At 36.2% G+C, this 20,714-nt stretch overlaps 1 protein-coding gene across 1 annotated transcript in view; it reads right to left on the bottom strand.

Annotated features, from left to right (window-relative positions):
• WDR47 (WD repeat domain 47) overlaps positions 1 to 20,714 on the bottom strand; it is a 58,695-nt gene that overhangs the window by 36,775 nt on the left and 1,206 nt on the right. Inside the window, exons 2-4 of the mRNA XM_049880179.1 lie at positions 9,643 to 9,809; positions 5,997 to 6,080; positions 2,768 to 2,852 (exon numbers count right to left, since the gene is read on the bottom strand). Of these exons, the coding sequence (XP_049736136.1) occupies positions 2,768 to 2,852; positions 5,997 to 6,080; positions 9,643 to 9,800 (327 nt within the window). The 5' untranslated portion in view covers positions 9,801 to 9,809. The remainder of the gene's footprint in view (positions 1 to 2,767; positions 2,853 to 5,996; positions 6,081 to 9,642; positions 9,810 to 20,714) is intronic.

The following is a 20,714-nucleotide window of genomic DNA, read 5'->3' as shown; positions in this document are numbered from 1 at the left end:
CTGTCAAGTAGATTCCGACACATAGAGACCCTACAGGACAGAGTAGAACTGCCCCGTAGAGTTTCCAAGGAGCACCTGGTGGATTCGAACTGCCAACTTTTTGGTTAGCAGCCATAGCACTTAACCACTACGCCACCAGTGTTTCCACACCACCATAGGGAGGTGCAAACCAAAACTACAAGATACCACTTCACCACCATTAGAATGGCCATGATCAAAAAATGGAAAAGAACAAGTGTTAAGGAGGTTGTGAAGAAAGTGAAACCCTCATCCATTGCTGGTGGGAATGTAAAATGGTGCAGCCAGTGTGGAAAACAATGGATATGAGTCTGGCAATTCCTCAAAAAGCTGAACATAGAATTACCATATGACCCAGCAATGCCATTACTAGGTATATACCCAGAAGAAGTGAAGGCAGAAACACAAACAGAAACCTATACACCAATGATCACTGCAGAACATCTGACAATAGCCAAAAGGAGGAAACAACCGAAATGTCCATTAACAGATGAACGGATAAACAAAATGTGGTATATGCATACAATAGTATATGCATAGCCGTAAAGAGAAAGGAAGATCTGATACCTGCCACAAACATTGATGAGCCTTGAAAACACTGTGCTGAGCAAATAAGTAAGTCACAAAAGGGCAAATACTGTATCTCACTTACGTGAATACGCAAGGGGAAAACAAATTTCTGTTTGGGGGCCATTGAGTTTATGTTAATGGTGGTGGAATATTTTGGATAGTGATAATAGTGGCACAACATGAAAAATGTAATCCCTGTCATTGAATTGCAAATTTGGAAGCTGTGTTGGCAAATATCTTGGTGTGTATATTTTCACCACGATTAAAAAAAAAATTGAATTTCCTAGAAATGAAAACTGAAGCATGCCAATATTCAAGTGTTTATAAAGCTTGTTATTACTGTGGCTTACCCAAAAAGGCAAAGGTGCCATTCTCTTAGCTTGACTTTATCTCTTAGCCCAAAACTTATGCCTTAGTATAAATTTTTATGGGTGAAGAAATCAAATCAAGAGAAGTAAACACCTACAGTTTATTTACTACAAAAACAGTACAGAGACAGTACAAAAGAAAGCTTAGCTGAGAGACACATTATAACAATTTGTATAGAGAGTATTACCTTAGAACCAAAGCATTTAATGCCATAAAGAACCTTAGAGCTTACCTAGACCAGCCTCCATGTTTTACATATAGGAAAAGTTAAGGTATATATTTAACCAACTTAACTCAGTTGGTTAGTGACAAAGACAGAATAAAATTTAAGTCTCCTGACTCATATTCCATTGGTCTTTCCACTTCTGAACATCATTATCTGGCAAACATCTCTGTATTATACATGAAAATCTCTACTGTAATATTCTTTTGGCTTACTTCAATGAACACTATTGGCACTTAAAAATTTCTTTGGTTTTGGATGTGACTTAATACAAATATTAAAACTTTAACAATAACTCTAACCAAAAAGAATTTAAGGTCATTATATTTAAATTGTAATAAAGACAAACATTTTATCAAAAAACTATCTCCTAGATCGCTGAAAATGCAGAGAAATTCAATTCTGGGATAAGAAAAGCAGCAATGATGAAGATCAAGTGGAGGGCTGTGGGGTCCATGGTCTCGGGGACATCTAGCTCAAATGGCATAACATAGTTTAAAAAGAAAATGTTCTACATTCTACTTTGTTGAGTAGCATCTGCGGTCTTAAAAGCTTGTAAGCAGCCTCCTAAGATACTCCACTGGTCTCACCCTGTGTGGAGCAAGGGAGAATGAAGAGAACCAAAGACACAAGAGAAAGATTAGTCCAAAGGACTAATGGACCACAACTGCCACGGCCTCCATCAGACTGAGTTCAGCACAACTAGATGGTACCTGGCTACCACCACTGCTCTGACAGGGATCACAATAGAGGGTCCCGGACAGAGCTGGAGGAAAATATAGAACAAAAAATTCCAGCTTACAAAAAAAGATCATACTTACTGGCCTGACAGAGACTGGAGAAACCCTGAGAGTATGGCCCCCAGTTTTAGCTCAGTAATGAAGTCACTCCTGAGGTTCGCCCTTCAGCCGAAAACAAGACAGGCCCATAAAACAAAACGAGGCTAAAGGGGCACACAAGCCAAGGGACAAGGACCAGAAGGCAGGAAAAGACAAGAAAGCTGGTAACAGGGAACCCAAGGTCGAGAATGGGAAAGTGTTGACATGTCGTGGGGTTGGTAGCCAATGTCACAAAACAATATACGTACTAATTGTTTAATGAGAAACTAGTTTGTTCTGTAAACCTTCATCTATAGGGAAACCCTGGTGGAACAGCGGTTAAGTACTACGGTTCTTAATCAAGAGGTCGGCAGTTCGAATCCACCAGGCACTCCTTGGAAACTCTGTGGGGCAGTTCTACTCTGTCCTATAGGGTCACTATGAGTAGGAATCGACTCAGCGGCAGTGGGTTAAAAAAAAAAAAAGTCATCAAGTGAAACATCTATTTGCTAAATAAATTACGTCAAAGAAGAAGGGAGCACATACTATCCAATCAGCCAGCCATTCATGTATCATGTTGGTTTATATCACTGAACAGGTATGGAAACTACAGAATGAAAGTACTATATTTGCAAAATAGCCAATCTTGTCCCATCCCAGCTCATAAAAACTTTGAAAATTCAAGATACCCGTCCTTTGCTTTAGTGAATAAAATATTTATGACTGAAAACAAGACTATGGCGCAAACCTTCAGGAATAAAAATCTTACATGCTGGGGTTCATCTTCTGCTGACATTGCATTATTAACACATAAAGCTTCCAGAAACTTCTGCTTCAGGATAATATAACGAAACCTGTGAAAAATAAAACATGAAACATTAAAATTATTAAAAGCTGAATGGCAGCAATGTCAATGGTTGGTTGGAAATGAAACTCAAGTTCCTGAAACAAAACAGATCAAGTTTAAAGGACTAATTAATTCTTTTAAAAAAGATTTTTTAAATTATTTTTCCAATGTCTGATAAGTCAAATGTACTTACAAGTTACTGTAAGCACCTCTGCTTTCAGGAAATTCTTGAAATATTTACTATGCTTATTACACTGAAGCTATAATTCAAATAATTTCAGTAGCAAGTAATTACAATTTAACACTCAAAGGATTTCTAGTTCCAATATTTCATTTAAAAAAAACTCAATTTTTATAGATGTCAAATGTCACCTAATAAATAGATCAAAGTCCATTATATTCAAAATGTTTTGTTTTTTTCAAAATACATCCTGTTTTTTCTTTTAAACCCAAAAGAGGTCTAATGAAGACAGGGCTGAAAGGGTGAGAAGAAACAGAAACATTTCTTAAAAAGTCACAAAATAACTATAAAATCAAAACTTTTTAACAGGGATTTTTCATGATGGGAGGAAGGAAAGAAAGCAAACAGCCTACTTGACCTAAGAACCAAAAAAAATTTTGATGCCTTTAAGCACTTTAAAGAAATACTGTTTCCAAGGGCTGAAAGAAAAAATAACGAACCTTTAGTCATTCTTTCAACCATTTTTATAGCAGAAAATACATGTCCAATAAAACAAAATTCCTGCTTTCAAGAAGAGGGTAGTCTAATAAATTAGATAAAATCTATGATAGGGTTCAGCAAGGTCTCAAAGGAGTACAAAACCAATTCTATCAGAAGGGGTGAGAAGTAAAAAGAAAGACTCACAAGGGGTGGCTGTTTGAAAATGGCTTTATTCCAACTAAAGGCAGAAGATGGTGAAAGAGTATTCCAGATAAACAAAAATGTACAAAAGCAAAGAGATATTCAAATAGCATGGTATGAACACAGAATATATATATATAAATATAAATATATAAATATATATGAGGTTCCTCTTCTGGTAATGGTGCAGTAACACATCTGGCCGACCTTCCTGCAGATAACAATTATAAACCAAGGATAAAATACAAAAAAAAAATACAACTATTTGAAAGCAGTAGAGAGGAACAACAAGCTGGCAAAAACTAGAGGGGTGTCAATCCTTGAAAAAAGAGATGTACATGGGATGAAATTCAAAAGTACAAGGCTTGCCAGCTGAGGGCACACTACGGTCCACACAGCGTGAGCTAAAACTCAAGTGGAAAACTGCCATTTTACAGGCTCAAGGAGTCAGCAAAATGTTTGGGAGTACCGGAACAGGTAGGAGGTGGTAGGGAAGGGTCAAAAAAAGGAGGGAGCCATAGTGATAAATATACCAAATCCTTAAAGTGAAGATGCAAGGGAGACTCCCAGGAGCAAAACCAACAGATGGAAGGCAAAAATATGAGCAGAGATTTCAGCTGGTGTCCACTGTGATCCTCAGTAGAGGAGACAGAGTTTGCATTTTAAATCTTGCTAGTTAACTACTTGCTAGAATAAAAATCAATACTTCTCAAAGGAAAATAACAGAATCCAGAGTCTCTACAATGGATCCACAACGTACAGAATACATTAAAAAAAACAGCTAGACATGTAGAGAAACAGAAAAATGTGACTCATAGTTTATAACACAGCTGCTATAAATATGTTCAAGGACTTAAAGAAAAATATGCTCAGAGTGAGTGAACAGATGAGAAAAGAGCAGAAATTATAAAAAAAAGAAAATTTTGAAACTGAAAAATACAATATCTGAAATCAAAAATTCACTGTCAACAGACTGTTGGTGGAAGAAGAAAGGGTCAGTGAACACGAAGGTAAATCCACAGTAATAATCCAGTTTGAAGAATACAGAGAAAAAAATTATTTTAAAAAAATGAACAGAACCCTCAGTCCTACGGGATAATATCAATCTGTCTAATATAACGTAGAGTGCTTTTACACAAACAATGCATGCCTTCTGCATTTGCCGGCCTCGTCCCACCCACCCCCTCACCCCCCCCGCAAGGTATTTTCATAAGTGCGCTATGCTCATTTTTTTTACAGCAACATGTGGAAGAGGATTGGCACAGTGGCGCTTCTGAGGGTGCCTCGTGGGGAAACACCATGGACAGCAAACAAATGCAGAAGGCACACGTTATTTGTGTAAAAATACGGTAATTACAGTCCCAGAAGGAAAAGAACAAGGCGCAGGAAATATATGAGGAAATAATGGCCAAAAACTTCCAAATGTGATGAAAAACATAATGTTACAGATCCAAACTGCAAGCAGGAAATACACAAAGATACAAAACTTCTTGCTGTCGTGTGCCATCGTGTCAATTCCGACTCATAGCAACCCTTTCGGGCCGAACAGAACTGCCACATAAGGTTTCCTAGGCTGTAATCTTTATGGGAGCAGATCACTGGGTCTTTTCTACTGTGGAGACACTGCCGGGTTTGAACCACCGACCTTTCAGTTAGCAGCCAAGTGCTTTAATCATTGTGCCACCAGGGCTTCTGATATCAGACTTAGACACATCATAAACTGCTGAAAACCAACAATAAAGTGAAAATCTTAAAAGCAACAGGGGGGGAAATGAAACACTACATACAGCAGTATAAGGAAACAAATGAGAGCTGACCTCTCAGAAACAAAGGAGGGTGGAAAAAATGAATGGAATGACATCTTTGTAAGTCTTTATATTATTAGGCAGAAACAGCTGCTTCAGATAGGGCCCTTGGGACATTCTGAATATCAGCACTATTGATTAAGTAGGTTTGCATATCAGATTTTCAACTTATTGAAGTACATTCCCCTTGTTCTCTAGAGGTGCTCCAACTCAATGGGATTGAATGTACTGTGTTTTCTAGAAAAAGCTAAGTCTTGGTTTAAAATTTTTGTTTTGCTAAGTTCCTACCAATGACACAAAAAAAAACTCGCTGCCGTCCAGTCAATTCCGACTCATAGCGACCTTATAGGACAGCACAGACTGCCTCACAGGGTTTCCAAAGAGCGGCTGGTGGATTCAAACTGCTGAACTTTTGGTTAGCAGCAAAGCCCTTAACCACTGCACCACCAGGGATCCACCCGAAAATTTTCAGATAAAATCTTACCTTTTTTTGTCAAATTTTTCCATACATTCCAGAGGCTGAATGAACTGAAGAACTTCATCCCACTGGCCATCAAGAATTAGCTGCCTACATAAAGAAAAACCCAGGTGTGTTATCAAACTTGGGCTACACTAATTAAAAGTAGAATAGGTGACAAGATAGTGTTAAAATGACAGAAAGCAGGTAATGAGATCAAGATTTTACTGGGTCCTTCAAACACTAAAACAATTTTTTCATAACTTATCTGTAACCGCATATACTATGTGAGAATTAATTTGTGAATATGCAACCACTTCACATACTAACATTTATGTGGTTTTTTGATCTATGTAAAGACACTGGATTAAGCCTAAAAGTTCCTGTACTTCCCTATTCATCTTACACTTTTAAAGCTATTACGTATTATCTAAGAGTCAGTGTGTAGACATGTTCCGCTCTTCCTAAATCAGTGGTTCTAAACAGGAGGCGATTCTGCCCCCTCAACGGACATTTGGCAATGTCTGGAGACATCTTTGGTTGTCACAGCTCGTGGGGGAGGTGCTCACGGCACCTAGTAGATAAAGGTCAGGGATGCTACTACACATCCTACAATATATAGGACAAGCCCCCACAACAAAGAACTACGAAAACAGTACACGTGATATTTGCATAAAATACAGTAATAAAAACAATGACAACATACTAGAATTATTTTATAAAAGGACATATTAATATTTAAAAAGTTGGAAGGACACAATTTCAAAGGGCAGCCCTTTAAAATGAATACATTTAGATTAATGAAATACTATTCTTTATGTTCTACATCCTATTTTGGTGAGTAGTGTCTGGGGTCTTAAAAGTTTGCTAGTGGCCATCTAAGATACAACTATTAGTCTCTACTCGCCTGGGGAGCAGAAGACAAAGAAGGAAATCAAAGACTCAGAGAAGAAACTAGTTTACAGGACTAAATAGCCTACATGATCCACAGCCTCATCTACCCTGAGACCAGATCAGGGCCACAGTAGGTGGATCCTGACAGAACAAGAGAAGAATGTGGAACAGAACTCAAATTCTTAAAAAGTCCAGGCCTACTGGACCAGTTGAGACTGGAGGACTCCCCAAGTCTACTGACCTGAGATACTCTTTAAACCTTGAACCGAAACTACCCCCTGAGGTTACCTTTTTGCTAATTAAAAGAGTGGCTAATAAAATAAGGATTATAATCCATGAATACTGCGTTCCTTTAAAAAATCCTCTATATGAGACCAAATAGTCAATTAACTACCCTAAAGCAAAGATGAAAAAGTAAGAGGCAGGGCAATTAGATTACTGGCAATGGAATAACCAGCACGAAATTAATGAGACTGTTAACACATTATGAAAAATGTAACCAATCTCACTGAATAATTTGTGTAGATATTGTTAAATGAGAACCTAATTTGATGTGTAAACTTTCACCGAAAACACAATAAAACCAAAAAAACTAAACCCACTGCTGTCGAGTTAATTCCGACTCATAGCGACCCTACAGGACAGAGTAGAACTGTACCATAGAGTTTCCAAGGAGCACCTGGCAGATTCAAACTGCTGACCTCTTGGTTAGCAGCCATAGTATTTAACCACCATGCCACCAGGGTTTCCGAAAACATAACACAGTATTAAACAAAAAAAAAAATTTTTTTTTTACCATTCTATAATTCTTTGCATTTCATCTCAGACCAGTAAAATGTCATAAGAAACCAGCAGGTCCCTAAACCCAAAAACCTGTTGCTGTCAAGTCAATTCCAACTCACAGCAACCCAATAGGACAGAGTAAAACTGCCCCATAGGCTGTAAACCTTTACAGAGCAGACTGCCACATCTTTCTCCTGCAGAGCAGCTGGCAGGTTCAAAACACAGACCCTTCAGTTAGCACCTGAGCACTTAACCACTGCACCCACCAGGGCTCCTTAACAGACGTCTAGAGGGGGCACTTGAGAGCCACTACAAAATTCCAAGAGTAGCAAGGCTTGAAGGACAGGGCCAAAAGAACACTGCTTCAGTACTGATTCCTGACTACACCAGTGACTAAGGTTCATGGGGCTGGATGATGTATGACATTCAAAACACGAAACACAGAGATGTCAATGAATTTAAACAAATTCCCTTAACATAATACAGCTTAAAAAAAAAAACAAAAAACTTTTCTCATTAGTTAGGAACACTTCATTACTTAAGGCTTTCCAAGTCACAAAATGCCACATGTACAAAAAATCTGTTCTCCTTGTCAAAGCTACGTAGTATCATATGAGCACAGACTACATTTATACTTAGAAATTTGAGTTTTTCTTTTTCCATCCAATTCAAGTTAGGATATATTTAGCTTTCCATTTGGGCGAGCACATTGACTCCCTTTGATTCTGCGATTCCACATCTAAGAATCTGTCCTAAGGAAATAATCCAAAATACAGAAAAATTCTCACGTACAACAGATGCTCAGAAGAGCTAAGAAAAATTGAAAACAATTTAATTATCTAAAAATAGGGCAGCCATAAAGAAATTAAGTAAATTAAAAAAAAAAAAATGTTTAAGCGTGTATAAATTTGTAATCACATGGAGAATCCTTCTGATGTTAATAATACAGGATATGAAATTACAGATTCAACAGAAACGCTGTTATTTTTTACATGTGCACAGAAAAAAAAAAATTACCACCATCAGTAACTGTGCCTGAGTGGTGGGGTGATTTTTCTTTTTTTTCTTTTATTTTCTATATTTTCAAAATTTTCTATAATGAACATGTTTCTATAATGAGTATGTTTTATTTTTATGGCCAAAAAATGGTTTTTCAGAAGTGTATTATCTTGCAGAAGTCTCTGATTCTTAATATCTTTTTTGGTGCCACAGTCACAATGGAGTTCTGACTCTTGTGTCCTTTTTTTTTTTTTTTTAAATATTAAGTAATGATTATTTATTTCACTTCAGGTGGCTGAAAGCACAACTGAAATATAATTTGTCCAGTCACTTAATCAAAGACTTTTTGGAGCTACGGTGGAACTTAGTGATCATTCATTTCACATGTGAGGAAGCTTCAAGTTACACAGCATTTAGTGGCAGTCCAGTGCTCTTTCCACTCTACCAGGTCCACTTTCTAATTTTCTTTTTTGTTAATTCTTTTATTGTGGTAAAAATATATCTATAACAAAACATTTGCTAATTCAACATTTTTTACATGTACAATTGAGTGACATTATGTTCATTATGTTCTACAACCATCATCCCATCCATTTTCAAATTATTTCACCACCATTAGCAGAAACTCAGTGCAAAGACTCCTTCCTTCCCTGTCCCTCATGTCCCTGGCAACCACTAATGAGCTTTGGTCTCTATACATATGCCTATTTCATATAAGTGAGATCACACAATATTTGTCCTTTGGCAACACTGATGAATCTTGAAAACATTATGCTAAGTGAAATAAGTCAGACTCTTGTTTTTTTTAATGGGCCTCTGGATCTTACTACTGAAAACATTCTTCTGTAGATGTTCCACTATAAAAACAAAGTTTTAAAAATTATATTTATATCTCTTCATGATTATAAAGTTCTATCTGCTTTCTACTTATTACCTTATTAATACTTAACACTTCTCTGAGGGAGCTACAAATCTCATAGTATTAATGAAATCATACCTCAGGAAAAGCATATCATCTGAAAATAGGCCGTTTATGACTCCACTTTCCTTCTCGAGGGCCAACATACTAATGTGAAGCTTCTTTGAATTCAGGAAGTCCAAAATTAACTTAATGATTTCAACTTCTTTTACATTCACTGTTTCTTCAGCCGTCATGTTGATAGCCTAAATATTAAACAGAACAACAACAGAAAAAGTTAGTCCTATCGCTTTGTTTCTAAGTTTACCACATGGAAACTACATATAACTGGTGTCTTGGGAATTTTTAGTATACGTACTTTGAAATGAAATTAATTTAATATTTATCAAAACCAAGTCATTCTTTAAAGTGTGATAAAGGTATGGCTATGATTTTTTTTAAAGCCCTATTCTTTAGAGATACATACTGAATAGCCACAAATAAAATGATATACAGTCCGATTTGCTTCAAAATAATACAAGAAGGAGAGGTAAGGGACTACCGAGTGCAGTAATGGGTAAATAGAAGTTCATCATTCTATTCATATATGTTTGAAATTTTCTAAAGAGTTATTTTTAAAAATCATTAGTAACCAAACCATATTTAGCTATACATCGTCCTAATACATTCATTCCATAAGTACTTACTGCCTTTCTCTGTGATAGGCACTGTCCTATACTCTGGAGTCATATGCAGGAGACACTGGCCCTGTCCTTAAGAAGCTTATACTCTAGCAGGAACATCTAAGTGATGACCCTATACTTTGGAGCCAAACAAAGCAAGGCTGGTTAAAATGTGCAACTTTAAGTCATACTGGTAGTATCAACTTAAACATCAACGATTTCAACATTCTAAAATTCTTTCTAACTCTAACCTCTAAGTTTGTGGTGGTACCATTGAGCACATAAGTTATGAATTCATGAAGACTTAGAACTGGGAGGGATTCTGAATATCATTAGGTCAACATCCTCATTTTACAGAAGAGGTCACACAAATCAAATGGCCTAAGTTGTTGCAGTTCTCAAATGTTAAGGCTCAGAGCAATGCAAAAGGCTCTCATGCTAGTGGACTAACTGCGAAGAAGCCTCATCAGATGGCATTTACCTTGGTGCATTCACAGTCCAAGGTCTGCTTCTCAACCATGACACACAACAATAAGGATTCACCAGCCTCAGGAAACAGACAAATCACATAACCTCTCTCCCATCAGGCCAAGCCACCCATTTCCTCTCGCTTTTTTCTGACTACTCCTCTCTGTTCAGAGACTTTATCCAAAAGAGAGTACAGTAAAATTAATGAGGTTTCCACATACTAAATTTTAATTACTCCTGTCTTCTGAGATTACTCCTAGAGTACACTGATTAGGGATTTTAGCATTCCCCAAACCTTCAGATAATTTTTACTATCAACAGAACAGTTTTCACTAATTCAACCCTTAGAAAAATAATCTTATTACCCTCCATCTCCAAGTTCTTAGAAGGCACCTCACTTATACTACCATGTACCAACCATACAACTTAGTGGCAGAATTCAGACTACGATTTTCTAATGCCCATTCCAATATATCCAAAAATATTAAAAATTTTATAGGCTTCATAGTATTCAACACTCAATCTAAATATTAGCCAAAATATTAAGTAACGATAGAGTGGAGTCTATATGAATAGTCTCACTTTAAATTATAACTACAACTTTAATACTACAGCCATTTCTGGTAGTAAAACTAGAGAGAAGAAGAAACATTCTCACAAATACATACTTTACATTGACTTCACATTTAAAATTTGAATAAAACAAAACCAAACCAAACCCAGTGCCGTCAAGTCATACCAGAAAATATAATCTAATTAACCTAGAATTTATTCAGGTTAAAAAAAAAACTAATTAAAAAAGACAAGTATTAAGACTTTACTATGAAAATCCCAGTAGAAAAGTATGTATTTTAATCACCCAATCTAGAATTTTAACTTATAAACTTCACTGCTGCTGGATACAATATAAACATAGACACCGTGCTTGATGACTGTATCTTAGAATTACCCTGCATTACTGAAACATATATAACCAAACCAAACAACTCATAGTGACCATACAGGACAGAGTAGAGCTGCCCCATAGGGTTTCCAAGGAGCGGCCGGTGGATTCAAACAGCCAACCTCTCGGTTAGCAGCAGTAGCTCTTAACCACTGGGTAACCAGGGCTTTCAAAATCCTAGGTATATAATTTAGAAATGACATATATACTATATATGCATTTTAAAAGACAACACATAAAAACATGTAATTCGCGAACTTTTTTTAAATCTCCTTAAGCTACTCATCACTACGAAGTTAAATTTTTCTCTAGTTCAAAGAGTAAAACTCAGTAATAAATATTTCCTCCCTACTCAAAAAAGCTATACACTAGTACAATTCAAACTAGCTTAGGGACTACTAAAATTATCTTTCAAAATGAGATGTGTATGACATAGTAAATGTCCAATAAATGTTAGCTGAATTAGCATGAAACACAAAAATCAATGAAGAAATGTCGCTATGAAAGTACAAAATAGGTGTCTTTGCGTTCAACTATTCTAAATGCCGTTCAAAAGGATAGAGCTCTGATCCTTCAATCCAACTACTTAGCCAAAGCCAACTAAGAGCATCTTATGACAGACAGCAACCTGCCAGCCCATGGTACGTGTGAACAAACACTTATTCACCAGGCAGAATTTATGCAAGGCCAACAGTAGGGTTTATGCCACTGAAAATAAAAAACAAAATGGAAAAAAAATCAGAGTGGCTCAGTGTTTTCATATTATATGACAGATTTAACTGTAAAAAATAAAACAATCACAAAAACTTAACTTTGGAGTTTCCTTTAAGAAATAAATTTTCACTTATAGCCCACATCTGGACTAGGTGAGATGAAGAAACAAGAGTTTTCTTTAAAATAAGGACATCTGGAAACCAGCCAGAAGGTGGTTAGCATTTTAGCACTTAGACATAATTAACACCTACAGAAATGAAATTCCAGATGGGGCCCCTATGTGGACTCCTACTGATTACTATCTTAGTGAAACAGCATTAGAAGAATGCATTAAATATCAAGAAAAAAAAATTTTAGAAATAATTTTAGCTTTTAGATGAACAGTAAAATGTTAACGATAGGAAATAAAACAGAAATATATTGACTTCTACGTATATTTTCATACATAGTTATCAGAAAAGTTTCATGAAAAAAAAAATCAGTGGCAGCTTTCCAACCAAATATAAATAGATATGATTTAAGTGTTCTTTTGCAATGAGGTTACTTACTTGAAATACAGATTAGGAAGGAAGAAAAACATGCAAGGCCAAGAACGATTCAGAAGTGTAAGGTTAAGGCAACTTAGGGCAGAGCCATCATGAATTCTGTTTTAGTTATGAAAAAAGCGCTTAAGAAAGCCTCCATTAATCCCCAGCCCTACCCCACACAATAAAAGCTGCTCCCTTTAAGCTTCCAAGTAGCACAGAGTGCCTGACACTGAACCACAGCGCTTTCCAATTCCAGCTTACAGGCGAAAATGCAGACAAAGAGCTGAAGTACTATGAAGTTTTTAATAAAACATCAAACTGCAACATAGCACTTCTGCACTTCTGCTGGTTAAAGTAGAGAAAATTGCTGCTAGCTATCTTTTGATAAAATGGTACTCCAAAAACTGACGTGGCTTCCAGGTCACTGAATTGTAAATAGCTGATCCTTCAAGAATACAAATGTGATGCTGCAAGCCACTTAACGTCTATGGGCCTCAATTTCTTCATACATTAAGTAAGAGGGTTAATGTGACTTATTTCTATGATTTCCCATCAAGATTTCTAATTTGCTTAAATTCACATTTCAATAACAGAAAGTAAATATTCTTGAGGTTCGGGCGGAATATCAAGTCTGGGATAACAGGAAGTCTCTAGTCTAGAAGGTCAGTTTAACGAAAGGGAAGAAAATAGATGTGTTTTAGATTATCTAAGCAAACAAACAAAAGAAAAGCCCTTCGAACTGCAAACCTCGTCATGTCTGCTAATCAGATAACATGTGTGACTTGGATGTACCATGTGTCACTTCTTACTGTTGACAGCTGTTCTCTAGTCATCAATTATTTTAATTTACCTTCTGGAACTGTGAATAATCTTTGGCCTAAAGAAACAAATTATGCTTAAAACAAGTGCAGCTTTATACTGCTATAAAAACAAATCGGTTACATAAACTGTATGTTATATATATGCATAAAACATCTCTGGGGGAAAAAAAACACAAGAAATTGGTAATAATGGTTGTGTCCAAAAAGGAAAACTGGATGAAGACTTTTCACTATACATCGTTTTTTACCTTTTGAATTTTGTATCATGCCCCAAAATATTAAAATTAAAAAAATGAAACATAAGTAACTAATTTCCAATTGCAAATTACATGCCTTTTGTGTTAAGAATCTATGATCCTGAATTTCTGCTGTTAGTAAAGCTTTATGTCACTGCATTAATCCTAAAAGGAATTGGTAAACTAATGTATGTAATGGAGTAATAGCATTTTAAACAGAATGATTTGTATTTTTTTTTCATAACCCAAGACCTCTTCTCAAATCTGATTCAAATATTATTTCAATTTTTCTATATTATATTAAAGTATTTGTATGCTTTCTATATTTAAATCAACAAGTATTTTAAAACATATTAATTACTGAAATACTATCTATTTACAAAATAAACAAAAACTATTTTTTACCCAGATTGCTTCACTAAGCGACATAACCCAGACACTGTAATGGAAAAAAATTATCAGTTTTGGCACCAAGAATGAAAAGTGTAAACCCTCCATTCAAAAGAAGTTGCTATAAACAAAGTTAAAATACTACTGACAAAATAGGACTAAATATTGACAACATACATAGAAAGTTAAATGGTTATCTTCTAAAACATATAAATAGCATCTTCAAATTGATACCAAAAAAAAAAAAAAAATCCAGCTGAAAAATGGGCAAAGAATAAAAACACAATTTATAGAACTATTAACAACCAATAAATTTATTAAAAAAAATACTCAACCACTCTAGTGGTATTCAAATAAGATACCATTTATGGCCTACCAGTTTTGGAAAAATTAAAAGGACCTTATAATATCTAGCATGGGCAGTAGTGTGTGTAAGTATCCTTTCATACAACTATTGTTGAGAATGTAAAGTGCGACAGTATTTTTTGCTAGACAGTTTGACAGTATGAAATTTTTATCTACGAAAAATTTAAATGTATATACCCTTTGAGTCACCAAGTCCAATTATACTTCTAGGAACCTATCTTGCAAAAATACTTGCATATGTACATAAATGTACATACGTGAAGTTGTTCCCTGAAGATGTGTTTGCAACACAGAAAAATCAGAAGTAAACTAAATGTCCGTCAACACAGAAGAGTTAGTTTCCGGTAACTTCGTACTATAGACTACCTATGTGGTGATGTGGGTGTACTCACTCTAAAATGGAAAAGTTCCAGAAAGCACATCATTAAAAAATACAGCCATCCATAAATATTTGTTGGATAAACGGATTTATAAAACAGGCCTGTGTATTTAAAAAAGGGGGGCAGTCATGATATGTCTCTGTCTAAATACATACACAAAGAAAACTCTGAAAAGATACATACCAAACTATTAATTTTGCTTACTTCCAAAGAGAGGAATAGAATTAGGATGGAGGGCAGGGATTTAGGAAGGGAAAGAGTAGAAGGGAGATTTTTTTTGTTTTCTATCCCTGGAAACCCTACAGGGCAGTTCTGCTGTGTTCTATAGGGTCGCTATGAGTTGGAATCAACTCAATGGCAACGGGTCTGGTTTTCTGGTTTCTAGTTTATATTATCTATAGTTACAAGCAATATATATTCACACACTACTTGTGTATGACCAAAGAAGAACTGACGCCTTTGAATTGTGGTGTTGGCGAAGAATATTGAATATACCATGGACTGCCAAAAGAAGGAACAAATCTGTCTTGGAAGAAGTATAACCAGAATGCTTCTTAGAAGCAAGGATGACGAGGCTGCGTCTTACATACTTTGGACATGTTGTCAGGAGGGATCAGTCCCTGGAGAAAGGACATCATGCTTGGCAAAGTACAGGGTCAGCGGAAAAGAGGAAGACCCTCAATGAGGTGGATTGACACAGTGGCTGCAACAATGAGCATAACAACAATTTTAAGGATGGCACAGAACCGGGCAGTGTTTCATTCCATTGCGCACAGGGTCGCTATGAGTCGGAACCGACTTGATGGGGCCTAACAGAACAACAACACTTGTACATATAATCAGGTAGAGAAAAAAAACTATGAAAATGCAAACACACACACACAAATTATAGGATTATATTTCAAAGGTTCTCTCTTCTGTATCAAGGTACCAACCAGAGCAGAATCTCAAAAATAGGATTAACTGCTATATTTACGATGCAAAAAGTACCAAGTACTATTCTTGTATCTTTACATACATTGTTTAATTGATCCTTTCAAAAACCCTATGAGACAGGCAATTTCATCCCCATTTTACAGATGAAGACACTAAGGCTTAATGAGGTTAAGAAATTAACCCAGTATATATCTCACTAGCAGCTAAATGCTCCCTTCAAAGGAGATAAATCCTGATATCAGCATCTAAGACAACACCGACAGGAAATCTTTAAACAGTGCCCTTCTGAACAGGGTAGCAAAAAAATGGAGCAAAGAAAGACACATATATATGTATGTGTGTGTGTATGTATATCTATTGAGGTGTATCCTTAATCCTTGCAGAGGTTTTTGATTACTGTGGGTGTCATACATACACACACACATACATATATACACATGTATATATACATATACACACACATATATATATTATTGTTGTTAGGTGCCACTAAGTCGATTCCGACTCATAGCAACACCATGTACAACAGAATAAAACACTGCTCTTCATTAGTTCCTTAAACATCTGGGCAAGCAGAATTCCTTAACTCTTCATTAGTTCCTTAAATACCTGGTCTATCTTGTCTTGGTAGTCAGACAAGGAATTGTCTCCCTTCCTACCTCCCTCACCTCTGCAATTCATATCCTAAGTTTTGTAGCAATGAAAATTAAAATTTCTGGCTGTGAAAGAGAGACAGGAATACAGTCAGAGAGGAAAAAAGGACAGAAAGAGAGACAGAGGAGAGGCAGAGAGACAGGCACAGAGACACAGAAAGAGATAGAAAAAGAGAAGGAGGGAGGGAGGGAATTTCTATATTCCTCAAGGTACCTGTAGAAGGCAGTCTCTGTGATGGTCACCAAAGAGCCTCCTGATGTTCACACCCTTGCTTAGTATCCACCTCTTGAGTGTAGGCTGGATTTAATGACACTTCTACCCAATAGAGTACAGCAGAAGTGGTGGGATGTGTCACTTGTTATAAAGTGACTACAATGTCATCTTGAGTGCAAGGGTGTGCTCGCTCTCTCTCTCTCAGATCACCCACTCTGGAGGAAATCAGCTGCCATGTCATGAATCAACCTTGTAGAAAGATCCAAGCGGTAAGCAACTGAGGAAAGTCTCTAGTCAGGAGCCAGTGAGGAAATGAAGCCCTCAGTCCAATAGCCCACAAGGAACAGAGGTCCAAGCCATTCAGCTTGGAAGCTAGTCGTTCCCTAGTCAAGTCTTCAAGTAAGACCACAGCCTCTGTGACAACTTGGCTGCAATCTCATGAGAGACCTTGAGTTACAGGCCCACAGCCAGGTAGTGCCCACATTCTAGACACACAGAAACAGTGAGATAATAAATATTTGTTATTTTAAGCCAACAATTTTTGGGGTAATTTGTTATGCTGCAATAGATAATACAGAATCCTTTCAATTGTTTGACAACTATAAAAGGGTTTTTCTAATATTGAATTGAAATCTACTTTCTTCTAACTTTCACATAGTTTTGTCTACAGGGGCAACCTACTACAAGTCTGTTAAAAACTTTCACACATTTGAATCAGACAATAATCATCTCTCCCTCTACTTTCAACCATTCTTCATAAAACATAGCTTCCAGATCCCCCACCATCAACATTTGTTAATCTCCCTCTTAAAGCACATACAACAGAACACCATATTGTAGGTGTGGCCTGATGGCAATTATATTCAGTGAAACTAAGGCTTCCCGTGATGTAACCACTTTACAATGAAGGCACCTAAAGTTGCTTTATATCGTCATCTACTCTGTGAAATACTGCTTTTTCACCTCCCAGAATTTCACTTCCTTTTTGCCTTTTTTTTTTCTAAATTGGATCCAACCTAATTCTATTTCAAGTTTCCAAAATAATCCAAAAAGAAATATTAAACTAAAAATAGACATTTAGACTTTAGCTGAGTTAAAATAGACATTTTTGCTGAGTTTCATAAAATTTTCTCAAAGATTTTACATGAAGTTCCATTTTCTTTTTCAACACATCGAGAGTCACAAAGCATGGTATACAGCCATAGAAAAAACATTATTTGAACTAATAATATAAAAAATTTTATATTCTTTTTCATGTAGTACTGATTTAAAAACATCCATATAACCTAGGTGGAAATTAAAAAAAAAAAAAAAAGTTCTATTACTTAAGTCTTCCCTTCAAATTCAAATCTAACAGAACTCCCAAACCAGCTTTCAGTCTTTCAGTGACATACATTAAAAAGGCAAGTTCTAGCATGAGATCCTACTCATGTATTTAAGTAGCTCCTAACCAAGTAGGATCTCATGCCTGAACCTGCTTTTTCCTTACTAAAGTGACAAGCCACCAAATTCTTTCACTCCTTTCACTTTATCCTTATTTTATAAACCATATTTCTAGTTCTTTCATTCTTTCAATAAATACTTATTAAGAACCTATGTGTAAAGCATTATACTGCCACTATGGGGAGGTAAGAATGCTACGCCATGGGTCCTGCCCAGGAGGAGCCTACAGTCCAACAAAAGACATTAAGACCTGCATAAAAGTAATATACGTGAAATATAAACATAAAGAGTGCCATAAGAGAATTACAAGTAAAGTGCCATGCAAGTTCAGAGAGGTAATGAGGTTTCCTGCTAAAGATGGCTTTGAAGGATTAATACCCTAATATGCAGAGGTAGGAAAGGTACTAACACAAAAAATAAGTGCAGAGCCAAGAATGGAACGACCTGGTCTAGCTGACTCAAATTCCATGGCCTTTCCACTGTAACATTCTGACTTTCACAGGGGGAAAAACAAGAGGGGATAATTAGGATTCAAGTAATCTTAAACCTAGTATCAAAATTTTAGAGATTGGAACTCAACTTATTTCCTGTAAGTTGGAATCAACTCAACAGCAATGGGTTTATATAGTGATTTGCCATTGACTAGGGGAATAAGTCTAAGGCAATGTTTCTTAAACTTTTCTCCTCAAGAGCAGAAGAAACTGAGCATATCCCCAGGGTGCCCTTAAGCATAAAATTTCATTGAAGTCTTTGTATTTTACCTTAGAAATTAGTGTGAACATTGCTTTCTCCATATCATCTTTTTGTGTTTTAATACAAAACCAATACTTTCTATCGAAGTCTTCAGATGCAACTGACGATAACTCCACATGGGCCATGTTACATGACCACAGGTTTATCTCTTGCCACAATGCAGCATATCTCAAAGAGTGCAAGTACTCCAATTTGAAAAAGCACACATCAGAGGGTATAAAGTATTTCTTGATTATTCAAGAACCAGGGATCCATACTGAGCATTATTAAGCACCAAATGTAACTCAAGTCAAAGTTATTGGCCATAGCCTTATTTTCTATAATATGAGAACATCCTATTGAAAGTTGGAATGCAACCCTAACCCACATATAGGGAGGAAACACCCTTTGCTCTCTGACACCCACAGTAATCAAAAACCTCTGCAAGGATTAAGGATACACCTCAATAGTTTCCATAAGCCTTTAAGACCATTGTAAGAAATAAGGCCCTGGACCTAGAAATGCTAACTAGATTGTACAGAAATTTTTAATTATCCTTGTCAATGCTCCCCTCTATTAAAAAGTAATCAACAGATACCTTAATTTTTTTTTCCAAAGCACTTTCAAATGCATTATTTTATTCAACTTCAGGGTCTACTCCTAGACTAAATCAATAGCTGGTACTATGCTCATTTTACAGATCAAGAAATCAGAGTGGGTCTTCCAAGGCTGTAATCAGTGGAGAAAAAAAAAAAACGTTGTGGTGGAGTAGATTCTGACTCATAACGACACCATAAGGCTGAGTAGAACTGCCCCATAGAGCTTTCAAGGAGCGCCTGGCGGATTCAAACTGCTGACCTTTTGGTTAGCAGCCATCGCATTTAACCACTAGGCCACCAGGGTTTCCAATCAGTAGCAAAGGAAAGCTTAAATCCAGGCAATCTGCTTTCCAGCTTACTGATCTACTAAGAAAAATTGCACTTCTTTTCATACTTATTTTGAAGTGTTTCTCAAACTGCAGCATATATCAAGCATATCACTTGCTGGCCACTCACTAAGTAACTAATAAACTAGATTTCACAAACAGAAAAAGAGGCTGAACACAACATATCACTAGGCACATAGGATAGTACTCCCGTTATGATACATTCCTAGTACTGGCTTTTATAAAGAAAGAACTAGGAAGTGGGAGTGTGAGAGAGAACCACACATTAGCATCCTTTCACAAAAAAAATTACATATTCATAACGTCATCCAAATTCATTTTTTTTAATTTAACACTATGCTGTACTGTTTTGATTAACTGCCTTTTCCATCACTGTATAATAATTTTTTTTTCCTACTGGAAGCAATCCTCTCCTCCAAACTAAGGTAAAATTATTCATTACACCTTCTTCCTAAAAGAGACCTCCAGAATATACCATATAAAGGAAAACGGGCTCTTAAGCATTTCTTCTTTCTAATAAAATTTCAATACTCTTTACACATGCCAGCATTGGACACAAAAACACTCTACTTAGATTTACAGTGGAAAAAAATTATAGCGTATTAAAAACCTCCAAGTTAATTTCCGTGCCATTAACTTCTTTAGGCATTCTATGAAGTCTACAACAAAGGGAGGGAAATAGGTGTTAGGATCACAACCTACGAATCAGGGTGGAACAA

Source organism: Elephas maximus, chromosome 3 (assembly GCF_024166365.1).
Source record: "Elephas maximus indicus isolate mEleMax1 chromosome 3, mEleMax1 primary haplotype, whole genome shotgun sequence".
NCBI lineage: Eukaryota > Metazoa > Chordata > Mammalia > Proboscidea > Elephantidae > Elephas > Elephas maximus.
This window is presented reverse-complemented; position numbering and strand designations above follow the sequence as displayed.